At 47.2% G+C, this 23,486-nt stretch overlaps 2 protein-coding genes across 9 annotated transcripts in view; both read left to right on the top strand.

The window, feature by feature from the left end:
* Positions 1–1,442: 1,442 nt before the first annotated feature.
* KLHL33 (kelch like family member 33) lies at positions 1,443–11,127 on the top strand. Of its 5 annotated transcripts, XR_014810892.1 has the most exons (6): positions 1,473–1,527; positions 1,803–2,570; positions 7,019–7,943; positions 8,059–8,226; positions 8,333–9,547; positions 10,937–11,127. XR_014810892.1 is itself a non-coding variant. In XM_003356720.5 (5 exons), exons 2-5 carry the CDS (start codon positions 1,823–1,825, stop codon positions 8,883–8,885), a joined length of 2,394 nt encoding a protein of 797 aa, XP_003356768.4. In that variant the 5' UTR covers positions 1,443–1,462; positions 1,803–1,822; the 3' UTR covers positions 8,886–11,127. The 5 variants fall into 5 exon arrangements, 4 of the variants coding, with proteins under 4 accessions (XP_003356768.4, XP_084825442.1, XP_084825443.1 ...); XM_003356720.5 differs by lacking the exon at positions 1,473–1,527 and adding an exon at positions 1,443–1,462 and having other exon boundaries at positions 8,333–11,127; XM_084969316.1 differs by having other exon boundaries at positions 1,453–1,527; positions 8,333–11,127.
* A 2,705-nt stretch (positions 11,128–13,832) lies between these two features.
* TEP1 (telomerase associated protein 1) overlaps positions 13,833–23,486 on the top strand; it is a 47,522-nt gene continuing 37,868 nt past the window's right edge. For 3 of the 4 annotated variants that reach the window (XR_014810885.1, XM_084969273.1, XM_084969275.1), the window contains exons 1-2: positions 19,414–19,621; positions 22,195–22,875. Coding sequence is in view for 2 of the 4 variants with exons in the window: in XM_084969273.1 (XP_084825399.1) it covers positions 22,219–22,875 (657 nt within the window). In the remaining 2 variants the exon portion in view is untranslated. Of the gene's footprint in view, positions 14,088–19,413; positions 19,622–22,194; positions 22,876–23,486 lie in introns of those variants that run through there. The other variant, XM_084969274.1, reaches the window with a different exon arrangement.

Here is a 23,486-nt window from a genome sequence, read left to right on the forward strand (position 1 = left end):
GTTTGGGTTTCACTGTGGCAAAGCAGAGCAGACATGTGGCTATGGTGGAGCCATCTCAGGACCATGGGGTTGGCTGAGAATTCAGAGCGGGGTCTAGTGTCCTTGTCTTTGTAGATGGGGCCAACTTGAGGTTTGTCTCTGAAGAATAGCAGTTCTTCTTCTTCCTGGTGGGGCCCAAGGTGTTGGCTACCTTGTCTCGCCAAGGGGAGGCAATAAGAGGATGCAAAATGTCTGAACTGGGGGAGAGGGTGCAGAGGCTGGTCAATATCACCCATTTCAATCATGGGGTGCCTCTCTCCGTCAACCCATTTAGGGGAGAGCAGCCTGGGCTTGCCCAGGGAACACTACCCTGGTTGGTGAGGGTACCCAGGCGGCAAGTGGAGAACAGGAGCATCCCTGAAAGCCTAAGGAGGTGCTGTGCAGAGGAATCCACCTTCCCGAACCTCCCCCATACTAACACCACTCATCTCACAGGAGTCCTAAGGAACAATCCAGCTTGGCTCCTGGTTGTCAGCTTGTTGGGCAATCTATTTAGCCCAGATCAGGTTTTTTTATAGGCCAGGAAACTCACACTCAACAGCCCTTGGTCTGCTCTACCTTCCTGGGAGAAGGGAGGGAAGGAAAATCGCTGCCCCTTCTTTAATTTCTTTTCCCTTGAGGGTACCTGGAACTGCAGTGAAGAATGACTGTGCAGATTTAGGGGATCTCAGGATGAGCAAGGAGTGTTGTTCTGGGCAGAGAGAGTGGCTGTTGGTGTTCTTTTTGAAATAGTGAGAATGCTTGTACACACCCAGGCCATCCAGTCCAGGACACTTGTCCCCATAGCAGCAGAGATCAATCCCATATTGCACTGTCTCACCCTCATCCCAGCCACTAACAGGATTAGACCCCTCCAGATACTTCTTAAGTCCCGGTGTTGAGTGTCTCTCTCTCACCACAGACTCCACACAGAGCAGGGATGAAACCCCTGGCCGGGAGTGGGTCTCCTATGGTCCACAGCCCTAATCCCCACCCCTTTACCTCTCCCACCCCTTTGCCCTCATTGAACCAGATGGATTATGTTTGAGTTTCACACCAGTATTGTTTGCTCCAAGGTCCCAGCTTTATCTAGAAAAATCAGCACTCAAAGACCAGGACTGACTCAAAACATATGCCCCACTCTTTCTTCCCACCTTCCCATGGGTCTGCACCGTCCAGACGTGCTTCACCCACCCCTCCATCCCAGTCCAGTGAATGTAGCCTTTTTAGCCTTGCTCACTACCTGATCCCCCGCATCCTTCCTGGCTCCTGAATTTGCCTAGCTCAGCACCAGGACTTGGCCTACAAGTGGAAGGGGGAAAGGAGGTCATCTTAGGACAGGCCCAGGGGATTGGGTGTCTGAGTTTGGGCACCAGGAGCCCAACCCCTAGTCCTCCAGCACCAGCTATAATTAGCCTGGTGGGGCCACTGACAGGGAAGCAGGGTGAGTTCCCTCTGCCATGCTGTCCAAAGTAGAGCAGGCTCAAGAGAGAGGACAAGCAAACGCTGGTGTCTTAGGGGGGTGACAATGGGATGGGGGCAAGACCGGGTTGGGGGGTGTACAGTTCTGGGTACTGGATCTTTACACATGCTTCTTGCTGTGCTTCACTGCACCTTGTGAACCTCATTAGTTGCACTGTGTATCCTAGATGTTCAGGCCTTGGGATGGGCGGGGGCGTGTTGAAATAGGGAGAGGGACTGACATGTTGGGGGACAGGAGGCAAAGCTTCCTCTGGCCTCTCTGGGTCCAGCTCTAACCCTCTCTTCTCTTTGTTCAACTGCAGCAATCCAGCGAACCTGCGCCATGAGTGTCTCGGACTCAGCACATCGTCCTTCAGACCCAGAGCATGTCTCTCTTCCTGTCCAGAAGGATGGTCTTGGCTTCCCTTCGCCTGCCCGGAGAACCCCCTCCTGGCCTCCGTCCCCAGATGAGGATCCCAGTTTGCCCCCCTTTCCTCTGGAAGAGCCTGGCCCCAGACTTATGGCCCCAGGGAGCCTTCCCTCTCCAGCCTTGTCCCTAGAGGAAGAAGAAGAGGATGAGGACGGAGAAGACGCGGCGGAGCCCGAGGGGCTGTGCAGTGAGGAGCATCCCAGCCAGTTTTTCGCGGAAGCGCAGCGGTTGCGGGAGCAGAGGCTGCTGCTGGATGAAGAGGTGTCAGTTGGGGGGCGAATATATGGGGTGCATCGGGTGATCTTGGCTGCTGTTAGCAGCCTCTTCAGAGGCAGGCTGCTGGGCAGTGGAGGTCCGCAACCCCCCTTCAGCCTGGACGTAACCCCCAGGGCCTGGGAGGCGGTGCTGACCTTTGCCTATGAGGGGGTGCTGGGCCCCGCCCCGCAGGAGGATGTGTTGGTAGCTGCTGAAACCCTGGGAGCGCCCCGGGTGAAGGCCGTGGCCCAGAGGGGACGCCAAGGGGCTGGAAGCGCCGGGGAAGATGAAAAGCAGCCCAGCCAGGCCGAGGAGCTGAGAGAGAACCTGCGCAGCATTGAGCTCCTGTACCGAGAGGGCATCGGGTGTGACCTGGAGCTGGAGGCAGGCGGTTGCCGGCTGCGGGGTGAGGGCCTGTGGGGCGTTATATTAATGCAGGTGCATATGCTACCTGGAATTGTGTGTGCAAGCAGCAGGTGGTTCCATCCCTACCATAGGAGTTTTGATCCCCGCTGCAGACAGAATTTCTCTGGGGTGGCTTTTGGTGTCTCTCCTGAGCCATTGAAAATGGAGCATGCGCAGTTGAGTTGTTTTCCTCTGAGCACTGACAGATTTATACTGTGGCTTTTCCTGGGCCCAGTAACAAGGGATTTCCAGCCAGCTGGAAATTTTCTCCAGCTGGCGGGAGGGAAAGTTATAGTCCATGGCAGTAGAACAAGCAGGAGGTGATTAAATAGGGAGTAACCAAAGGTCCTTCTTGGTATCTTCTGTTTAAGAGACAGGAAAAGCCAGAGGAACACAGTAGAAAAATTCATAGTGTGTCCTTTTCTCTAAGTGTGCCTGACACCATAGCAGACGTGGACCCTACAGCTAATGAGCAAGATCTGGTACTGTTTTGCCATAATCTTAAGGCTACCGGGTCATGGGACTTTGAAGTTAACTCTGCTCATCACCAGGAAAGCTAAGGAGGTTTGAAAAAGTTGAGTGTTATTCAGATTCTACTAACATTTAGTGAGGTACTGGGTTCCAAGAATTTTTACACGTGCCATCTCACTTAATCTCACTGAAAACTAGTGAGTTAGATACCATTATGCCTAGGTGCAGTTAAAGAATATTAAACTCAGAAATATTAACTGGTGAGAACCAGGATACAAATCCACATCCACTAGCCCAGTCTGCTTTCACTAGGCCATGCATTGCCTCCTAGGCAGCCAAGCCAAAGACACACAGGACGGGGCAAATGGAGTCAGAGTGCAGACACGTACAAGTTTAAAATTAAAGGGCTTAGTTTCAATATTATCTAGTTCAGCTCTTTATTGATAAGGAAATCAGACTTTAAGACATTTCCAAAGTCATATATCTACCACTCATTAGAGGAATGACTGGGACCAAAGTGCTTCTGGGGCTCCTAGAAGGAAAGGAAAAGCATCCTATCTTGTCGGCTTGGGCTACTATAACAAAAATACCATAGGCTGGCTGGTTTAACAACAGAAATTTTCAGAGTTCCCTTCGTGGTGCAGTGGAAATGAATCTGACTAGGAACTATGAGGTTGCAATTTCGATCTCTGGCCTTGCTCAGTGGGTTATGGATCTGGCATTTCTGTGGCTGTGGTGCACCCCGGAAGCTGTAGCTCTGATTTGACCCCTAGCCTAGGAACCTCCATATGCTGCAGGTGTGGCCCTAAAAAGTGAAAAACAAAACAATCAAAAAACATCCAGAAATTTTCTTCTCATGTTCTGGAAGCCGAAGGGTGCCAGGTTCTGGTTAGGGCCCTCTTTCTGAAAGTAGATGGCTACTTTCTCACTGTATCTTCACATGACAGGAAGAGAGAGGTATTATTTCTCTTATGTCTTTTCTTATAAAGGCACTAATCCCTTTCATGAGGGTTCCACCCACACTTAATTACTTCCCAAAGGCCCACCCACAGATACCATCCGTTGGAGATTATGGCTTCCACATATAAACTGAGGGGTGAAGGACATAAATATTCAGTTCATAACACATTTCTAAAGGGTTTTTTATTTCCAATAGCACTAGATGGAGGGGAAATTTAAAACATAGCTTTGGAGTTCCGGTCATGGCTCAGCGGTAATGAACCTGACTAGTATCCATGAGGAAGGATGTGGGTTCTATCTCTGGCCCTGTTCAATGGGTTAAGGATCTAGCATTGCTGTGGCTGTGGTGTAGGCCAGCAGCTGCTGCTCTGATTCAACCCCTAGCCTGGGAACTTCCCTATGCCATGGGTGTAGCCCTTTAAAAAAAAAAGAGAGAGAGAGAGGCAGGAGTTCCCATCGTGGCTCAGTGGTTACTGAATCTGACTAGGAACCATGAAGTTTCAGGTTTGATCCCTGGCCTCGCTTAATGATTTGGCATTGCCATGAGCTGTGGTGTAGGCCAGCAGCTATAGCTCTGATAAGACCCCTAGCCTGGGAACTTCCATATGCCTCGGGTGCAGCCCTAGAAAAGACTAAATAAATAAATAAATAAATAAAAAAGACAAAAAAATAAAAAATAAGATTTCATAGTTTTAAAATTCTCACTAGGGTTTGGAATTTAAGCATTCTTCCATCACTGCTTTCCCTTCCTTCAGAAACACTCCAACTTAATGATGGGAACCTGTCACTTAAAATTCTAGGGAAGAATGATGAGCAAGGGTGGTGTGAAATACAATGGTTGTCAGTCCTTTGACAGTTGGCTCTGAGCTATATAGGCTGATTGATGATATGGAAGATGCCTCACCTGCTTTGAGGAAAGCAGATTTTCTCAGGCACTCTATATGCGAAAGCTGTCGCTGATGTTTACAGCTTAGGAAATACCGAGCCACTACCTACTGCTTAAACAGACAATGGAAAGCCATGTCTTATCACCTGCCCTTCGAGAGAGGTCGAGGTAAACATGCCACAGTTGGTCAAAGCAGCCTGAGGTTTTTAAGCCTCACTGGGAGCTTGAGCCTGTGTGACCTGCCTGAGAGGACTTCCAGTAGCATTTCCCCTCTTTTCTAGTATGGGGTATTTCAACACATAACAAAGAAAAGAGAAATTAAGATGAATACCCAAACACCCATCACCCGGACTTAAAAATTAACATTTTACTATATTTGTTCATTTCTTTATTTATGTTTTGCTGAGGTTTAAAGTAAATCTCAGGCATTTCACTCATAAATACTAGGGTATATGTCTCTCTAAAACAGACATGAGACATTTTCTCATACAATCACAATATTTTTATCATATCTAAGAAAATTAACTGTGATTTCTTAGTATTGCCTCATCCACATTGAAATTTTCCTATTTGTCCAAAAAATGTCTTTTAGAGCTGCTTCATTCAACTCAGGAGCCAATCAGGGTTTATGTAAACTCAAATGTATGTCTCTTAAGTTTCCTTTACTCTTGTACAGTCCTCTCTCCCTTTTCTTATGACTTGATTTACTGAAGAAACAAGATTAGTTATCCTATAGAATGTTACATTGTCTAGCTTTTTTTGTTTTTTTGTTTTGTTTTGTTTTGTTTTTGTCTTTTTAGGGTCACACCCGAAGCACATGGAGGTTCCCAGGCTAGGGGTCCAGTCGGAGCTGTAGCCACTGGCCTACACCACAGCCACAGCACCTAGGGATCCGAGCCGCATTTACAACCTACACCACAGCTCACGGCAATACCAGATCCTTAACTCACTGAGCAAGGTCAGGATCTAACCCGCAACCTCATGGTTCCTAGTCGGTAACCACTGAGCCACGATGGGAACTCCTCATTTTCTAGCTTTGTAGGCATTTTCCCTTATGGTTTTATTTAACATGTTCTTTTCAATTTGCTGTAAACTTGAACTTAGATCTAAAGGTTTGACCTTTTTTAGATCTAAAGGTTTGGATTTAGGATAACAATTTTGGCCGGAATACACTGTACTTCATGCCAAGTGCCTCAGATTGAGTTACATTAGCAGGCACATGAGGTCTAGTTATTTAACAGTATTTGTTAATGGGACAGTTTCAATGTCATGAGGGCTATGCAGGTGAGGGAACTGACACACAAGTATGCTCATTGCATCCTGGCATCAGGCACAGTGTATAATGATCTGTCCCAACAGCCGCTGCATGGAGATAGAAAATAAATCATTCCATTTCACTGGGACTCAGTTTCTTTATCTTAAAAGGAGCAATTGAACAGGGTGATTTGAAGGTTTCCAGTTTCCAGTGTCACAATTTCATGAATTATACCAAGATGGAGAGGTGGGTAGGCAGAGAAAATCTAGAACACATGAGAAATACTAAGCGCTAAATCTTGGGTACGAGGAGATGGCAATTAGATGAATTTGAGTCACAGCCATTCCTGAGTGTTACCACTTTCTGAGTAAAATATGACCAGCAGAATGGCAGGTGTCTGTGGCTCTTGCAATTGTAGAGAAAAGCAATTTATTCTGTGCATATCATAGAAAGACCCATCTATGTATGTTGCACATTGATCTTTGCAGTTTATTTTGTGTCCTCTTTTAGCACATGTTCTCTATAGCACCTTCTCCACTTGATTGATCAAGACTCTTTTTCTAATTGACCTGCATCAAAAAGGCTCAAGCAATGCTTATCAAAGTATCTTCAGGCCACTAACATGAAAATTATGCAGGGTGCTTGAAAATGTTAAAATGCAAATTCCTAGGGCCTCCGTCTAGAGCTAGTGAATCAGAATCTCTGGGGGGGGTGGGTCCCTGAAACCTGCATTTTAACAAGCACCCCATGGTATACTGGTGCATACCATAGTTTGTCCTGTGGTCTTGGGTTGTTGGCTCCAAGTTAGGGTTGTGAAGTTGGGAGAGTGCCTAGCAATTTGCAACACTTTGGTTCCTTCTGCTTCTCCCTCTTGCAGTGCACCGAGCAGCCCTCGCCTGTGGCAGCGAGTTCTTTGGGGCCATGCTCCTGAGTGGGATGAGGGAATCCCAGGGCACAGAGGTGTCTCTGCACACCATCTCTGCCCAGGACCTACGACTCCTCGTCTCTTTTGCCTACTCAGGGGTTGTACGGGCAAGGTGGCCAGGACTGCTGAGAGCTGCCCAGGCTGCTGTGCAGTACCAGAGCTCTTCCTGCCTGGCCCTGTGCCAGAGAGCCTTGGCACAAGGCCTCAGCCCTGCTCGTTGCCTGGCCCTGATCCCCATGGCTGAAGCCCCTGGGTTGGAGAGGCTCTGGAGCAAAGCCCGTCACTACCTCCTCACCCACCTGCCCGCCGTGGCTTTGTGTTCTGCCTTCCCTTCTTTACCGGCCGCCTGGCTGGCAGAACTCCTGGATAGCGATGAGCTACACTTGCAGGAGGAGTTCGAGGCCTTTGTGGCTGCACGGTGTTGGCTAGCTGCCAACCCTGAGACTCAGGAGTCAGAGGCCAAGGCCCTGCTTCGATGTGTCCGCTTTGGCCGTATGTCCACCAGGGAGCTGCGGAGGGTACGGGCGGCTGGGCTGCCTCCACCCTTCACCTCAGACTTGCTGCATCAGCTGCTGGTGGAAGCTGAGGTACCAGGACAAGAGAGGCGGAGGGAGCCTGACCAGGCACTGGTAGTGATCGGTGGGGACGGGCTCAGATCAGACATGGCCATGAGACAGCCATCCCGAGGAGTGTGGTGGGCCCGGGCCTTTTGCTGCGGAACAGGACTGGTTCGAACTGTGGAGTGGGGCCGGCTGCCTGCCTTGCCTGCCCCTGGGCGCTTCCGGCATGGGGCTGCGAGCCTGGCAGGAAGTGAACTCTACGTGTGTGGGGGACAGGATTTCTACAGCCACTCGAACACCCTGGCTTCAACTCTCAGGTATGGGCCCCTGAGACTGGCAGGTCTCCAGGTGGGCAGCTGAGGGAGGTTGCTGGCCCAGCCAACCACAGACTCCCAGGCTCACTCTTCCCATCTCTTGTCTCTCTGTGCTCAGGTGGGACCCCAGTCAAGAGAACTGGGAGGAGATGGCACCTTTGTGCCAGGCTCGGAGTTTTTTCCCCCTGGTGGTTCTGGATGGACTGCTTTATGCCCTGGGTGGACGAAACAATGGTGTTGCCCTCAGCTCTGTGGAGACTTATAACCCTAAGCTCAATGTCTGGAGGTGAGCAGGGAAGGGGGTGTTTCAGGCATCAGGGAGAGGTTTGGAGAGTCGGCAGAGGATAATTGAAGATGATTTTTGCTTGACCACGTGCCCTCTTCTCCCTCAGGCCAGCACCTGCTCTTCCAGCACCACGCTTTGCCCACGCAGCTGCTGTTTTGGAGGGCCAGTTGTATGTGAGCGGTGGCTGCAGCGGGACTGGCCAATACTTGGCTTCATTGCTGCACTATGACCCCAACCTTGAGAAGCCAGGGACACATCTGAGCCCAATGGGGGTGCCTCGGGCTGGCCACGTCATGGGTGCTCTGGGTAGCCGGTTGTATGTAGCAGGTGGGCTAGGGGAGACCGGGGATCTGCTGAGCTTCGAGGCCTATGAACCAAGGACTGATAGCTGGACTCAGCTGACACCCCTGCCCTCCCCCCATGTAGGGGCTGCAGGTGCCGTGCTGCAGGGGGAGCTACTGGTGCTGGGGGGCTACAGCCATCGTACTTATGCCCCCTCCCACCTCATCCATGCCTATTGTCCTGGCCTGGGCCGATGGCTGTGCCTGGGAACTCTGCCTAGGCCTCGGGCTGAGATGCCTGCCTGCATCCTGACACTGCCCCCTGTGCAGCACAGAGCTTTGGTCTCCATGGGGCACCAAACCAAACCTGCTGGGTGAGGGGGGAGCAGCAGTGGATTGGGGGAGGAAGGGGTAGAGACATCGTGAGGGAAGGATGGAGATGATCGGGGTGGAGCAGAAAAAGGTTTTAGTCATGGTCGTATTTCATTCTAGCTCAGTGCTTTACAACTCAGAAACTGCTTTTTATATATGCTCTTCATTGAGGAAAGTGTGGTTTCAGAATTCCTGGAGCAAGAGCGTTGGGGAAGGGGAGGCTACTGAATACTTAAGTAAGGAGAGGAGACCCAGGGGCTACTCTACAAGGTTTAGGGACCGTGGCATGATTCTTGGTGGGGAAAGTGCATCTGGCTGGGAAGACAGTCCAGAAGTGTCAGTCGCCAAGGTGAAGGGGCCATGAGAGGACAGTCAGGAAAATGATGATTCTAACCAATGGATGAGGAAGAAAGTGGAACGGCTATCCATCAAAGGGTTGAGGAGTGTAGGAGACGGACCGTAATTGTTGCTTCTCTTTATTCTCCAATCCCTGGGATACCTAAACCCTCTTAACAATATTCTATCTCAGGTTATTTGTAGATCCAGTCTAGCGTTTCCTCAGTCACCCACTGCAGGCTGCCCCTAAGGGCCTCTTGGTTTTCAATCTGAGGCAGAATTCACATCCGGATCCGGCACAACACAGGGGCCCTAGATGCCAGGGCGACAAGGTGGGAGTACTGCACGTGGGGAGGATGAGCGGGCAGAGAGGAGGAGGGAGGTGCCTATGGTGGGAAAGGGATGAAACAAGGTGTGAGGTTGTGAGGTGGGAGAAGTCAGGAGCCTGGCCTGGCTGTTTCCTTCCCTTTGCGGTGAATCGAGGGATCAGGAGGGAAAACAGTGCAGTCGTGGTGTGAGGTCCTAAGCCGTGAGAGGAAGTGGCCGAGAGAAGAGGGAGAAGTAGAAAAGACTTAGAAAAGAGGTTTTCTCCTCTGTCCATTTCCTCCAGAGTTCTTTGACTCCATTTCCCTTTTTCTTAGTCAGGGAAAGTCTAGTCAGATGTTTCCTCTCTCTCTTCCTCCACCCTGCTTTTCCTTCCCCCCATTTTTTTCCCCTTTCCTTTCTTTTCTCTTCTCTTTTTTCCCTCACAGTTATTATCTACTATGTGTCAGGTCCTATAGGAGGAACTAAGGATCCTAAGGACAGGGAGCTCCTGACCAGCACACAGATTTGCAACCAAATACAAGTTTTACTGTAGAGTTAAGAAGTATGGATGCTTGCCTCATGCCTCTTGTGAGAGCTGTGTACGAACACTCAGAGGATGGAGGAGGGCAGCTGCCCAGAGAAGGCTTCTGTTAGGAAGGCATCAGCAGATGGGTACAGTGTGGACTTTTTTTATGGCCACATCTGCGGCATATGGAAGCTCCCAGGCTAGGGGTCAAATTGGAGCTGCAGATGCCAGCCTACACCACAGCCACACTGAATCCGAGCCACATCTGCAACATACGCCACGGCTTGTGGCAGTGCTGGATCCTTAGCCCACTCTGTGGGGCCAGGGATTGAACCTGCATCCTCATGGATGGATTGGGTTCTTAACCTGTTGGGCCACAATGGGAACTCCTGGACTGGATCTTGAAGGCTGCCTGGAAACTCACCCATCAGAGGAGGAAAGCATTCCAGTCAGATGAAAGAAGAAAGTGGGGTGTGTGGGGCCCCGTGTCTCCACAGCAAAGGGAAACTCAGCACTCCACGGGTTCTTCAGAGAATTCTGATGCCTTTGCCAGCCTTCTCTCTTCCCTGGAACCTTCCTAAGGACAATGGCTTTCAATTGTCCTCAATTAACAATTGTCTATTCCCTCCCTCCACAGCTCCTCTAAATCTTTCTTGTCTGGTATTTCCACTTCTGACCCCTGAGCAGCACAGGGCAAAGAAGGGCCAGTTCCTTGTATAGGTCAGTTTTCTATCACCATTGCTTGTTAAGGTTCTCACACTGCTAAGGATGAGCTAGGGAGCCTCCCTTGCATCTTCTTCGTCATGTCCAGGAGGGACTTGATGTGTTTTTTGTTTACTTTTTGAGATTTTATTATTTTATTAAGGTTTTTTTCTATATCTCTGTTTAGGAACATAGTTGAAAATGAGGAGGGGTAAGTAGGCTATATAAGAGAAGAAAGATTGAAGAAGATAGGAAAGAAGGAAATTGGAAGCATTGAGAAACTACGAGGATTGAGTCATTAGGGTGAACGTCTGTGAAGAGGTTCTTTGTGATTTGTATGCAAAGATGGGCTTAAATAAATGTTTTATCATGATTGAATCATTCTTGTCTGAGCTTCTCTGTTATAAAAAGCATTCAGTATCCCTGTATCCCCTCTAATTTGGTTTCTGTCTCCACCTCCCTACTGAACCCACCCCTCCCTCATTGTCACCAAGACCTACTTCTCAACAAATCAAACAACCTAACACTGTCCTCATTCTCCTTCATCTTTCTGCAGGAAGTTGATTGGCTTAAAAAATGGCTTTTAGGAGTTCCCATCATGGTGCAGTGGAAACGAATCCGACTAGGAACCATGAAGTTTCGGGTCCGATCCATGGCCTTGCTCAGTGGGTTAAGGATCTAGCGTTGCTGTGAACTGTGGTGTAGGCCGGCAGCAACAGCTCTGATTAGACCCCCTAGCCTGGGAACCTCCATATGCCGACGGTGTAGCCCTAAAAAGACAAAAAAGACCAAAAAAAAAAAGATGCGGCTTGGATCTGGTGTTGCTGTGGCTGTGGTGTATGCTGGAGGCTATATCTCTGATTCCACCCCTAGTCTGGGAGCTTCCATATGCAGCAGGTGCAGCCCCAAAAAGAAAAATAAACAAACAAACAAACTGGCTTTTACCCTTAAAATGTCTCCTTCCCTGGCTCCAGAGATAGCACCCTCTCCTGGGCCTACTCTTATTTCTGCAATACAAATAGGTGGCAGAAATTCAAATCGTGGAGTCCAAGAGGGTGTGAGTAACGCAGGTGGAGCTGACAGCCAAGGTCCAAAAGTATGCAGATGGGGGAGTTAGTTGCAGACGTCTTTAGCTTTGGTTATTTAGTTTTTAAATTATGGTTGGAAGAAGTCTCTGATTTGAAGCAGGACACTGACCAATGGTCCAGTCTTCATTGGGAGGGGCCTGATCTAGGCAAGGCAACAATTTGGGGCCCTGCCCAAGTGCACTGAGATTCAGGGTAGTATTTCAGCCTCAGAAGGGAAGTGGAGTGAGGATCAGGAATTGGGATGGAAACATTTCCAGCAGAGCAGGCAATCATGGCAATGCAGGGATTAGGCTACAGTTTGGTGAGTGCCTAGAGGTGCAAGATTCTAATCTTTGGTAAATCAGATAATGAGCCAAGGTGTTTAAGATTCTCCCCTACTAGCTGCCCCTTCCTCTTCCTTCAACCTCCTTTGTGAGTGAGGGTGAAATTCCCATATCAATCTCATTTTTCAAGGTTGACTCAGGACTGGGGGTTCAGGTTCAGTACCCATAAGTGAGTTGGACTATGAGTCTCTTATGCCTAATTCTGGGTTGTCCAAATTCTCTAACCTTGCTTCACGCTCCTCTTCAGAAAGCTCACCTTTCTTTTATCCAAAGCTTTAATGACCCACTTGGTTCTAGTCAGATTTTTCTTTCAGCAGCCCTCACTTTCTCTTGAATGTATCACTCTCATCAGTTCAGACTCATCAAGCTTTGTTGACATTATCATTTTTCCTTTTTCCTAGACGTAAAGTTTCATAATCAGCGTTTCCCTTGTGGCTCTGTGGAAACAAACCCGACTAGTATCCATGAGGATGCGGGTTCAATCCCTGGCCTCAGTCAGTGGGTTAAGGATCCAGCATTGCCATGAGATGTGGTGTAGGTCACAAATGCTACGTGGCTGTGGCATAGGCTGGCAGCCGCAGCTCTGATTCAACCCCTAGCCCAATAACTTCTATATGCCTCAGGTTTGGCCCTAAAAAGCTATAAATAAATAAATAAATTGATAAATAAATAACATAGTCTATAAAACATCTTTCTGTAAACATCTCGAACTTGTTCTCCCCTTATCTTTTTCTTCGCTTGAGTCATCATGTAATTCTGAACTCTTGAAATGGGAACTCAATTGGTCTCTCCTCTCAATAGTTTCCCTGTCAAATATATATATATATTATGTCCTGGACATCTGGAAAACTGATAGCAGAAAAGGCTAAAAAATGGACCAAAAAAAAAAAAAAAAAAAAAAAACGAGGGTAAAAAAGTCACACAAAAATCCTAGTAGTAGCTACAGTTGCCAGCCTACACCACAAACACAGCAACACCAGATCTGAGCTATGTCTGCAGTCTATACCACAGCTCACGGCAATGCCAGATCCTTTACCCACTGTGAGGCCAGGGATCAAACCTGTATCCTCATGGATACTAGTTGAATTAGTTTCCACCATGCCACAACGGGAACTTCCTGAACATCTATTTAAACTCAAGTAGAAGGACTTCAAACCTGCTTTCTTTAAAAAACAAACAAACAAAAAACCAACCTATCAGTATTATTATCATTGTTTTGGCCACACCTGTGGCCACAGCAGCAATGAGTGACAATGCTGGATCCTTAACCTGCTGAGCCACAGAGGAACTCCTAAACTTGCTTTCTTTATTATGTCACATCTTCAATGTAGATTCACCTCCACAGAGTGATAGGCTTTATTCAAGAAATTCATTCTTGGACTCTACAAAGGGGAGAAATTAAAGAATATCAGTATCTTGAAACCACCTATAACAGAAAATAATCCAAAGCTCTTCTGGGATGCCAAGTGCTACCGAATAGGCACTTGTCTATAAATCATCGCTGGCAGTGGTTCGACTGAGCAGAAGCACAGGCTATGAATCTAAAGGTAATTATTCACAAAAGAGAAAAAATTCTGGTGAAACAAACAGCCTCTACAGTCCCCAGGCACTCATCCCCTCTCTCTCAACTTCTCTGAGACCTGCCCTTCCCGGTTCAAAGTCTATTCCCTCCAGGGAGTGGCTCATTGTCCCTGCCCAACAGAATCCTGCGGTTTGCTCCTTAGTAGAATATAGAATTTCTCATAATCTGCCTTGTATTTCTGCGACTTCTGCATGTGTCTCCCTCCTTCATGAGACCACGAAGCCTGGAGAGGACGGCATGTTTTATATATTTTACATGCTATCCTTGTATGTCATACACGCTTAACAAATGTTTATTGACTTAAAGTGATCGAGGATAAGAAGTGACTAGAACTGACTAGAAGAGGTGAGCAATTTTTAAATTTTAACTATAGTTGATTTACAATATTGTGTTAGTTTCAAGAGTACAGCTTCAGATTCTTTTCCATTATAGGTTGTTATAAGATACTGAATATAGTTCCCTGTACTATACAGTAAATCCTCCTTGTTCATCTACTTTATATATAGTGGTATGTATCTGTTGGTCCCATGCTTCTAATCTATCCCTCCCTTTCCTGTTTATTCTCTGGTAACCATAAATTTGTTTTCTATGTCTGTGAGTCTGTTTCTGCTCTGTAAATAAGTTCACGTGTATCCTTTTTTTAGATTCCGCATATAAGTGGTATCATATAATATTTGTCTTTCTCTGACTTACTTCACTCAGTATGATAATCTCTAGGCCCATCCATGTTGCTGCAAATGGCATTATGTCATTTTTTTTAAATGGTTGAGTACTATTTCATGTATGTATGTACCACATCTTCTCAATCCATTCATATGTCGATGGATATTTTGGTTGTTTCCATGTTTTGGCTCTTGTAAATAGTACTTCAGTGAGCATTGGAGTGTATGTATTTTTTCAAACGAGAATTTTCACCCATTCTGGATATATTTCCAGGAGTGGGATTGCTGGATCATATGGTAGTCTATATTTAGTTTTTTAAGGAGAACTTGACACTGTTTTCCATAGTGGTTGTACCAATTTACATTCCTACAACAGCAGAGAAGTCTTCCTTTTTCTCAACACCCTCTCCAGCATTTATTATTTGTAGGCTTTTTGATGATGGCCATTCTGACCAGTGTGAGGTGGCACTTCATTGTAGTTTTGATTTGCATTTCTCTAATAATTAGGGATGTTGAGCATTTTTTTCATTTGCTTGTTGGCCATCTGTATGTCTAGAGGTGAGCAATTTTAATAGGTGGTAATGCCCTTAGTATAGGGGCTTCTAAGGGCTGAGAAGATGGAAATTTTCCCCCCCAGAAAGTAGTGATAAGTCTGGACACTACACTCATCTGTTGACTATTGCAGCTCAATGCCAATGATTAACAATTAGGGATGCAAGTTATATATGGAAGTGAAAGTGAATCATTCTCTAAGGACTTAGAAATAAGCTCTGTGAGAGTTAACCCAGTGGTGAACAGAGTGCCTCCTCAGCTTTGGTGGAGTTATTTGATTGGCAAAATCTCCTGATTTAATCAATATTAGTAATCTGAAGAAAGACTGTTTCAACCCAAGGGAGAGGCTAGTTTAGAAAAGCAGGACTCAAAGGAACAAATATTCCAAGGTACATTTAGCACTATCTACTGAAAAGAAAAGCTGAGTTGGACTTTGTAAACATCTTGTGAGTTGAGAGATTTCCTCTGTTACAAGGCAAAGACAGTTTATTTTGCAAACTCAAAATCCAACTGAATTTTTTTTTTTAGGGCCACACCTGTGCTATATGGAAGTTCCCAGGCTAGGGGTCTAATCGGAGTTGCAGCCGCCATCCTACACCATAGCCACAGCAATGCCAGGTGTGAACCTCATACATCACAGCTCAGGGCAATGCCAGATCCTTAACTCACTGAGTGAGGCCAGGGATCGAACCAGCAGCCTCATGGTTCCTAGTCGGATTCATTTCCGCTGAGCCATGTTGGGCACTCCCTGAAATATCTTTTGAAGACCGACTTTCCTGTTTCTCTGTTAGGGAAATCATTCTACACCAGTGGTTTTCAAATGGTAATTAGAGATCAAAATCACCAATACCTGAGAGTTTGCTAGAAACAGAAATTCTCAGGTCCTATCCTAAATCTACTAAATCAGACATTTTCAAGGTGAACAACCATCCTAGTTTTGTTTTGTTTTTTGGCTATGCCCATGGCATGCAGAAAGCCTGGGGCTAGGGATTGAATCCATGCCACAGCTGTGACCTGAGCTGCAGCAGTGACAATGCTGAATCCTTAACCCATTGTGCCACCAGGGAACTCCAACAATCCCAGTTTTAATCAGGGGTTCCTAACCTTTAGCATGTATCAAAATTGTCTGGAGAGCTTATAAAATACAGATTGCTGGGCCTGGCCTCTTGTGTTTGAAAATGCAGAATCCAGGCCCCACTCCACTTGTCTGGATCAGTGCTCCTCAAAGTTTAATGTGAGCAGGAATAATCTGGGCATCTTTAAACTTACAGATTCTTATTCTGTAGGTCTGAGGTGGGGCCTGATGATGCTGGTCACAGCTTACACTTTGATTAGCAAGACCCTAGGGCAGAGATTCCCAAACTTGTCTGCACATTAGTACTAGCTGGGGAACTTCAGAAACTTTTAATGCCCAGGTCCTGCTCTGAAGATTATGATTTAATTAGTCTAGGGTATGACTTGCGTTTTGGAATTTTTTTAAAGATCTCCAGTGGTTCTGGTGTGTAGGCCTTGCTGGCCTTGAATTTCTTTGCTGTTGTAGCTAACCAGAAGGTAAACTCTAGGTCCTCCTAGTTAACCAGGAAGCGATGGTCCTCAGTTGCTCTTCTTCCTGTATCACCAGTATCCACAGATTAGATGCTTCAATGTTCTTTGCACTAGCATGGAAGGGCTTGCATATGCTGTTCTTTCACTAGTGGGGCAGGTAGTTCCCCCACAGAGCTGTAGGAGGCCCTGAAGTTGGCACAATTGTTTAAGGTACATTCCAAGGGGAGGGGGCGTTATAGATTTAGGCCTTTGGAAGGAGAGCCCTTGTGGGACTCCCCTCTCTTCTTGCCTTCTTTTCCTCATTATGCTGCCGCTCTGGTCTCCTTGTACATACAGCCTCTTCTTTCAGGTTTCCCAGGACTTGTGTTCCCGCCCTCAATCCCCCCACCACCACTCCCCTATAGACAGACCTCTAATGGAAGGTATTACTTCAGAAATTTGTGGTGACTTTTCTTCTTTTTTGGCTCTCAACATGATTAGGATTATCCGTACACATTTAATGGGCAGATCCCAGATGGCTAGACATTCAGCAGCTATGAGGGGCACTCCCACACACTTAGGGTCATTATTGAATCTCTGACAAATTTGAATGACTAGCCAGTCACCCACGTAATTTGAAAAACCACAGCTAACCTAATTTTAGGATCTAAATTTATTTTGTTTTATTTTTTTGCTTTTTAGGGCCACACCCGCGGTATATGGAAGTTCCCAGGCTAGGGGGCCAATCCAAGCTGCAGCTGCCAGCCTATGCCACAGCTGCCAGCCTATGCCATGGCCACAGCAACCCCGGATCTGAGCCAAGTCTTCGACCTACACCACAGCTCACAGCAACGCCGGATCCTTAACCCACTGAGTGAGGCCAGGGACTGAACCCTCGTCCTCATGGATCCTAGTTGGGCTCGTTACTGCTGAGCCATGACGGGAACTCCTAAATTTATTTTAAACATAAACACAAGGCATTTTATGCATAGTTTAATATACACTGAACCTCCTAGGTATGCCACCATGTGAATATCATGGGATGATTATAACTTGTTTTGCGTGAAAATTTGCCAAAAGTTATTTTGGAAAATCATGCCACATTCCCAGCTCTATTGGTGGTATTTAAATCACCGTCATGGAGTTCCCGTCGTGGCTCAGTGGTTAACGAATCCGACTAGGAACCATGAGGTTGCGGGTTCGGTCCCTGCGCTTGAGCTGTGGTGTAGGTTGCAGACACGGCTCGGATCTCGCATTGCTGTGGCTCTGGCGTAGGCCGAAGACTAGAGCTCCGATTGGACCCCTAGCCTGGGAACCTCCACATGCCGCGGGAGCGGCCCAAGAAATAGCAAAAAGACAAAATAAATAAATAAATAAATCACCATCATAACATCCCTGTATCACGTTGCAGTTTTAGCTGTTATGTTCGGGGTAATTCTATAGAGAAATGTATGCATCTGAGTACTTCATTGTATCTTCCTGTTTTGGCCAACTATTTACAAATATAAATGCATAGTATTTTATAATAAATCAGCTTCCTTCTATTCTTTTATATATCTTTAGACATTTTACACTTTTTTTTTTTTTTTTTGGCTGCGCCCGGGGCATGTGGAATTTCCCTGGGCCAGGCATTGAAACTGCTCCACAGCACCGAACCATGCCACTGCAGGGATAACGCCAGATACTTAACCTGCTGCACCACAAGAGAACTTCCATAAATTTTTAAGTTGTGTGTCTAACATTAGTTGTTTATAATTTGTAGTACAGGATTTTAAAGGGGACAGAAAAATATTTCTTATAAAAAGTGTTGAGACTGAAGGGGTAGGTGGTAAAGGAGGCAGCTAAGGAAATTAGGTGGGATCTGGCTCAATAAACTGGATGACCCGGATTCTGAGTTGAAGCTCATTTGTTATCTGAGAATGAAGGGTACTCCCCCACTCACCCATCCTCACCCACCCTTAGGAAAGGAATGTTTTCCAGAAGACAGATAATCTATTTTCCAGGAGGTAAGCCCGTTTTTCTTGCTACTCTGTTTAGCCCTGCTCTTTTTTTTCTGTTTGTCTTTTCTAGGCCCACAACAGCAGCATATGCAGGTTCCCAGGCCAGGGGTCTAATTGGAGCTGTAGCTGCCGGCCTGCACCACAGCAACGCGGGATCCAAGCCGCATCTGCAACCCACACCACAGCACACCACAGTTCACAGCAACGCCCGATCCTTAACCTGCTGAACAATGCCAGGGATCGAACCCGAAACCTTATGGTTACTAGTCGGATTCGTTAACCACTGAGCCACGACGGGAACTCCGGCCCTATTCTTTATAGAAAAGTACTAACATTACCAGTCTATAAGTCACTTGTCTCTTTGCTGAGCCTAGTCCCACTTTCTGGGAAACATCCGCACTAACCATTCAGGATGGCTCAAAAAAATTCTCTGTAATCCAGGAATCTCTCCTAAAGGGGCATAGGCATGCTCTTGGTTCACTCTGCCTTAATTATTTGATATTTACACCCGGTTATAGGTTATTGCTTTAATCTCCCTTTACTTCTGTTTTCACCAAGTAATTTTTGCATGAAGTTAGTGTCCCACTATATTTGATACCAGGACAAAAAAGGTGTCAAGGTCGGTAGCGAAAATGCCAAAACCTTTTCAAGAAACGGTGTTGAAAGATAAAACAAAAGAGAGAAAACTTAGCAAAAGAGGGGAATATGGTAGAGGAGGAAGCCTGAGGGATAGGAGAAAAGAGGACTAGGAAGCGGTGGAAGAAGGTGCAGGGAGGGAATGGAAGTAAACTCAGTTCTCAGAAAAAGCTGCAAAGTCCTCTTCTGCACTCGCCCAGCCAGCGGCGCCGCTCTCCTTCCGGGCGCTCCGGACCCGGCCCCCGCCCAGCGTCTCCGGCGGCGCGCAGTCTCCTCCCCCGCTCCCCGCCCCCCCCCACCCCCCGTCTCCCTTCTTTCCACCCGCGGAACCAGGAACCGGGTTCTTCTTCCTGCCCCCGGGACCGGAGCTTCCTCGCGTGACAGCCAGCTGCTCCAGGCTTGGGTGACTCCGGGGAGGGGCGAGCACCGGCAGCAGTTGCCCCTAGCCTCGGGTCCACGTGTGGCCTCGGCACCCGGGCCGGTGGGAAGGGCCTAGCGCGGCTAGGTAGTTACCTCCCGGGCTTTGGCCGGATGGGCGCCGGGCGGGGTCCTCTGTCTGGCTGCTCCTAATGCTCCCGGAGCGGGAGTGGTGTGTGAAGGGAAAGTGGGAAGGGCAGTTGAGAGAGCGAGCGTAGGAGGATGAGGGAAAGGGAGGGCCCAGGGCTAGAAGAACACTGGGAGAGGAAGGTGGGGACTAAGTGAGAAGGGGGTCACTTTTCCTTGCTCCAGGTGCTTCTGGGAAGGAGAGAGTAGCTGCCACAAACAGACCGTGGTACGAGCACGGTTTGTTAATAACGGAAACCGGGCTGTGCTTGAGCCAGGTAGACTGTCAGCCAACTTAAAAGTATGGTTGATACTAATGTGTTAACACGGCAAGGTCTTCAAGACATACTAAGTGAAGAAAAGTGTCTATAAAGTATGAACCTCTTTGTACAAAGCAAAAAAAAAAGGGGGGGGGGAGGATATGGGGAAAGCAGACATATAAACCTATGCATATAATTGTATATATGCATAGAAAGTGTCTGAAACTCTTCATATAAAACTTAGCATGTGGGAGTTCCCTGATGGCCTAGTGGTTAAAGATTTTGCGTTGTCACTGGTATGGCTCATGTTCTATCCCTGGCCTGGGAATTTCCAAGGGTGTGACCAAAAAAAAAAAAAAAAAAAAAAATAGTAGTGGTTATTCCTGGAGAATGGAGCTAGAAACTAGAGATGAGGATTTTTACTTTTCATTTGTAGATATTTTTGCTCTCATTTGTAGGTGAGCTGAATCTCCCTTCACAAACACCAGGGTGCAAAAAACCCCCCAAAATCTAACTTTATATTTCTATTAAGTTAATTTTTGTTGTGAGACTTCTTTTTTAAATCTTGAGCCAATTCTGAGATTTCCTGCTCTGACACCGGGGTCTTACATAGTGCAAAGATATGAGGGAAATGTACAGGACACACAGGCCATTACTTTTGATTCATTTTGCCTGCACTAATATCCATTGGCCATTCTGGCTTTGGATTGTCAGTCCATTCAAGTCTTCTTGGAAGTATTCTATGTTCCTGTCCATAAGCTTTTGCATATAAGGGATTAAGTGATTTACTTAACAACATAATTATTCCTAAAATATTTAAATGTAAATAGGAGATAAGCATTTGTCCAAATAAGAGAGTATATACATTCCTAATGATATGAATTCAAGTACTCTCTCAGGCAGAGGTTCAATTTGCAGTTACTGGAGATACTAGGAGATCCATGGGTGGAATCCCTGAAAACTGAATGCAAAATAGTACATACTCATGTTTTTCTGTGAAAAGCTCCAACTCCGTAGCTTTTAGCAGAATCTCAAAAGCTTTTGAGTCACACTGAGCAGTATTTTAGCAACAGTGGTGAACAAGGCTAAAGGGTCTCTGTCCTCAGGAACTTATTGTCTGGTGGGGTGAAAGACAAATGAACAGGCGGTTACAATAGAGGGGATGTGCTCTGTGATAGAGGAGGCACAGTGGTTGTGAGAATATAGAAGGACCACCATACCAGACAAGGGGTGGCTGTCAGCTGAGGCTTCTTGGAGGAAATGACTTAAATTGAGGCCTTCAGAGTGATAGGAAAGTAGAATTTGGGTTAGCAAAGAAGGAGTTGGGGAAGGGTGGTGTGGTCTTAGTAGAAGAAAGAGCGTTCTAGCCATCTGCCTCTGCAGAGATCTAAAGTCAAGAGATGCTTTGGCAATTCATAAGCTAAAAAGAGTTTGTATGGTTTAAGCTTAAAGTTAGATGAGAGTTGGGGTTCCTGTCGTGGCCCAGGGGTTAACGAATCTGACTAGGAACCATGAGGTTGCGGGTCTGATCCCTGACCTCGCTCAGTGGGTTAAGTATCCGGCGTTGCTGTGAGCTGTGATGTAGGTTGCAGACGCGGCTTGGGTCTGGTGTTGCTGTGGCTCTGGCATAGGCTGGGGGCTACAGCTTCGATTCAGCCCCTAGCCTGGGAACCTCCATATGCCGCTGGTGCGGCCCTAGAAAAGACCAAAAAAAAAAAAAAAAGTTAGATGAGAGTAGCAGTAAGGGATGAGGCTGGGAGATCAGAAGCCAGGTTGTGTGAGTGATACATACAGATGTAAACAAGACAAAAGAGCCCTGACCTTCAGGTAGTTTTAATAAGGAGAAACAGGAGTTCCTGTTGTGGCACAGTGGTTAACGAATCCGACTAGGAACCATGAGGTTGCGGGTTTGATCCCTGCCTTTGCTCAGTGAGTTAACGATCCGGTTGCCGTGAGCTGTGGTGTAGGTCGCAGACTCAGCTCGGATCCTGAATTTCTGTGGCTCTGGCCTAGGCCGGTGGCTATAACCGATTCGACCCCTAGCCTGGGAACCTCCTTATGCCACTGGTGCAGTCCTAAAAAGATGAAAGACCAAAAAACAAACAAACAAACAAAAATACATCCTTAGTTTGGACCCAGTCCTCCAAAAATAAATATTGGTTGTTCTCTGCCTGAAGCTCACTGGCATTATCAGGAGGACTATGGGAAAGGTTTAGTCCCAGTACACAGGCACTCCCAACACAGCCAGCTGCTTATCACCTGTCTTTCCTTCTAGGCATATACTGGTTGGGCTCCAGCCATGGAGAAAATCCATGGACATGTGTCTGCCCACCTGAACATTCTCTCCTTGGAGAACCGGTGCCTGGCCACACTTCCTGACCTGAAGACCTTGCAGAAACGACATGGGCATGTGTCTGCCCACTCAGACATCCTCTCTTTGGAGAACCAGTGCCTGGCCACATTTTCTGACCTGAAAATCTTAGAGGATCCACGTGGGCCTGGGTGTGCCCACTCAGACATCCTCTCCTTGGAGAACCGGTGCCTGGCCACACTTCCTGACCTGAAGACCTTGGAGAAACCACACGGGCCTGTGTCTCCCCACCTGGACATCCTCTCTTTGGAGAACCATTGCCTGGCCACACTTCCTGACCTGAAGACTTTAGAGGAACCACATGGTCATGGGTCTGTCCACCGAGACATCCTCTCCTTGGAAAACCGGTGCTTGGCCACACTCCCCATATTAAAGAGCACTGTGTCTCCTAGCCCCTTGCTCCATAATCTCCAGCTGTCTCGTCTGGTACAAGCTGATCTGTGCAGCCTGAATGCCAGCAACCACTTGGTCTCTGAGCCTCCAGCCTCAAGGGCTCAGTGCCTCTCTGAAGGATTAAGCCTTCTGACCTGCCCCAGGGTCTTGAAAACCATCTCTGCCACAGAGACAGCTCAGGAAGCAGCTTTGGTAATAGCTCCAGGCACTTGTGTTCACTCCAGCCGTATCTGTTAGGTGCTGTGGTCACTAGCTTTCAGTGTCACAGTGTCTCTGTGTGCTGCTCTGCATCTGTGTACCTTCTCTCCTCAGAACCTCTTCCTGAGGTGTCCTTTACCCAAGGGCTATCTTCATAAGCAGCATTACCCTTATTGAATATCTAGTTCAATATTCTGGACAATACAGCAAAAACAGGTTTTGTCCTTAGAAAACCTCTGGTCAGGGGCGGGGTAATCGGGGGATGCATGATATTGCAGTAGCAGAGTCAATCAAGTGCTTTTGAGATCTTATAGGACATGAGACACTTTACTGTATTCTGGACCACTTCTCTGAGTGTGCATGTGCAAACACACATTCACTTTTACACATCTAAGTATGTTTGGTGTACAGGTCAGGATCAGTAGACAAGCACACAATCTTTCTGTGTAGATTGGGTATTTGGACTGAGGGGAAGGTGAATCTGAGCCCTTTACCATCTGCTAGTTGCAAACCATTCAACCTTGGGCAAAACTCTTAAGCTTGTGAAGTTTTAATTTCTTTACCTTCAAGATGATGTCAGCGAAAATCTACCTCACAGGGTCATT

The sequence above is a fragment of the Sus scrofa genome, chromosome 7 (assembly GCF_054392235.1).
Source record: "Sus scrofa isolate SSC_HxYL_T2T_F1_AM1 chromosome 7, Sscrofa_HxYL_maternal_Yorkshire_Landrace_v2.0, whole genome shotgun sequence".
Lineage (NCBI taxonomy): Eukaryota > Metazoa > Chordata > Mammalia > Artiodactyla > Suidae > Sus > Sus scrofa.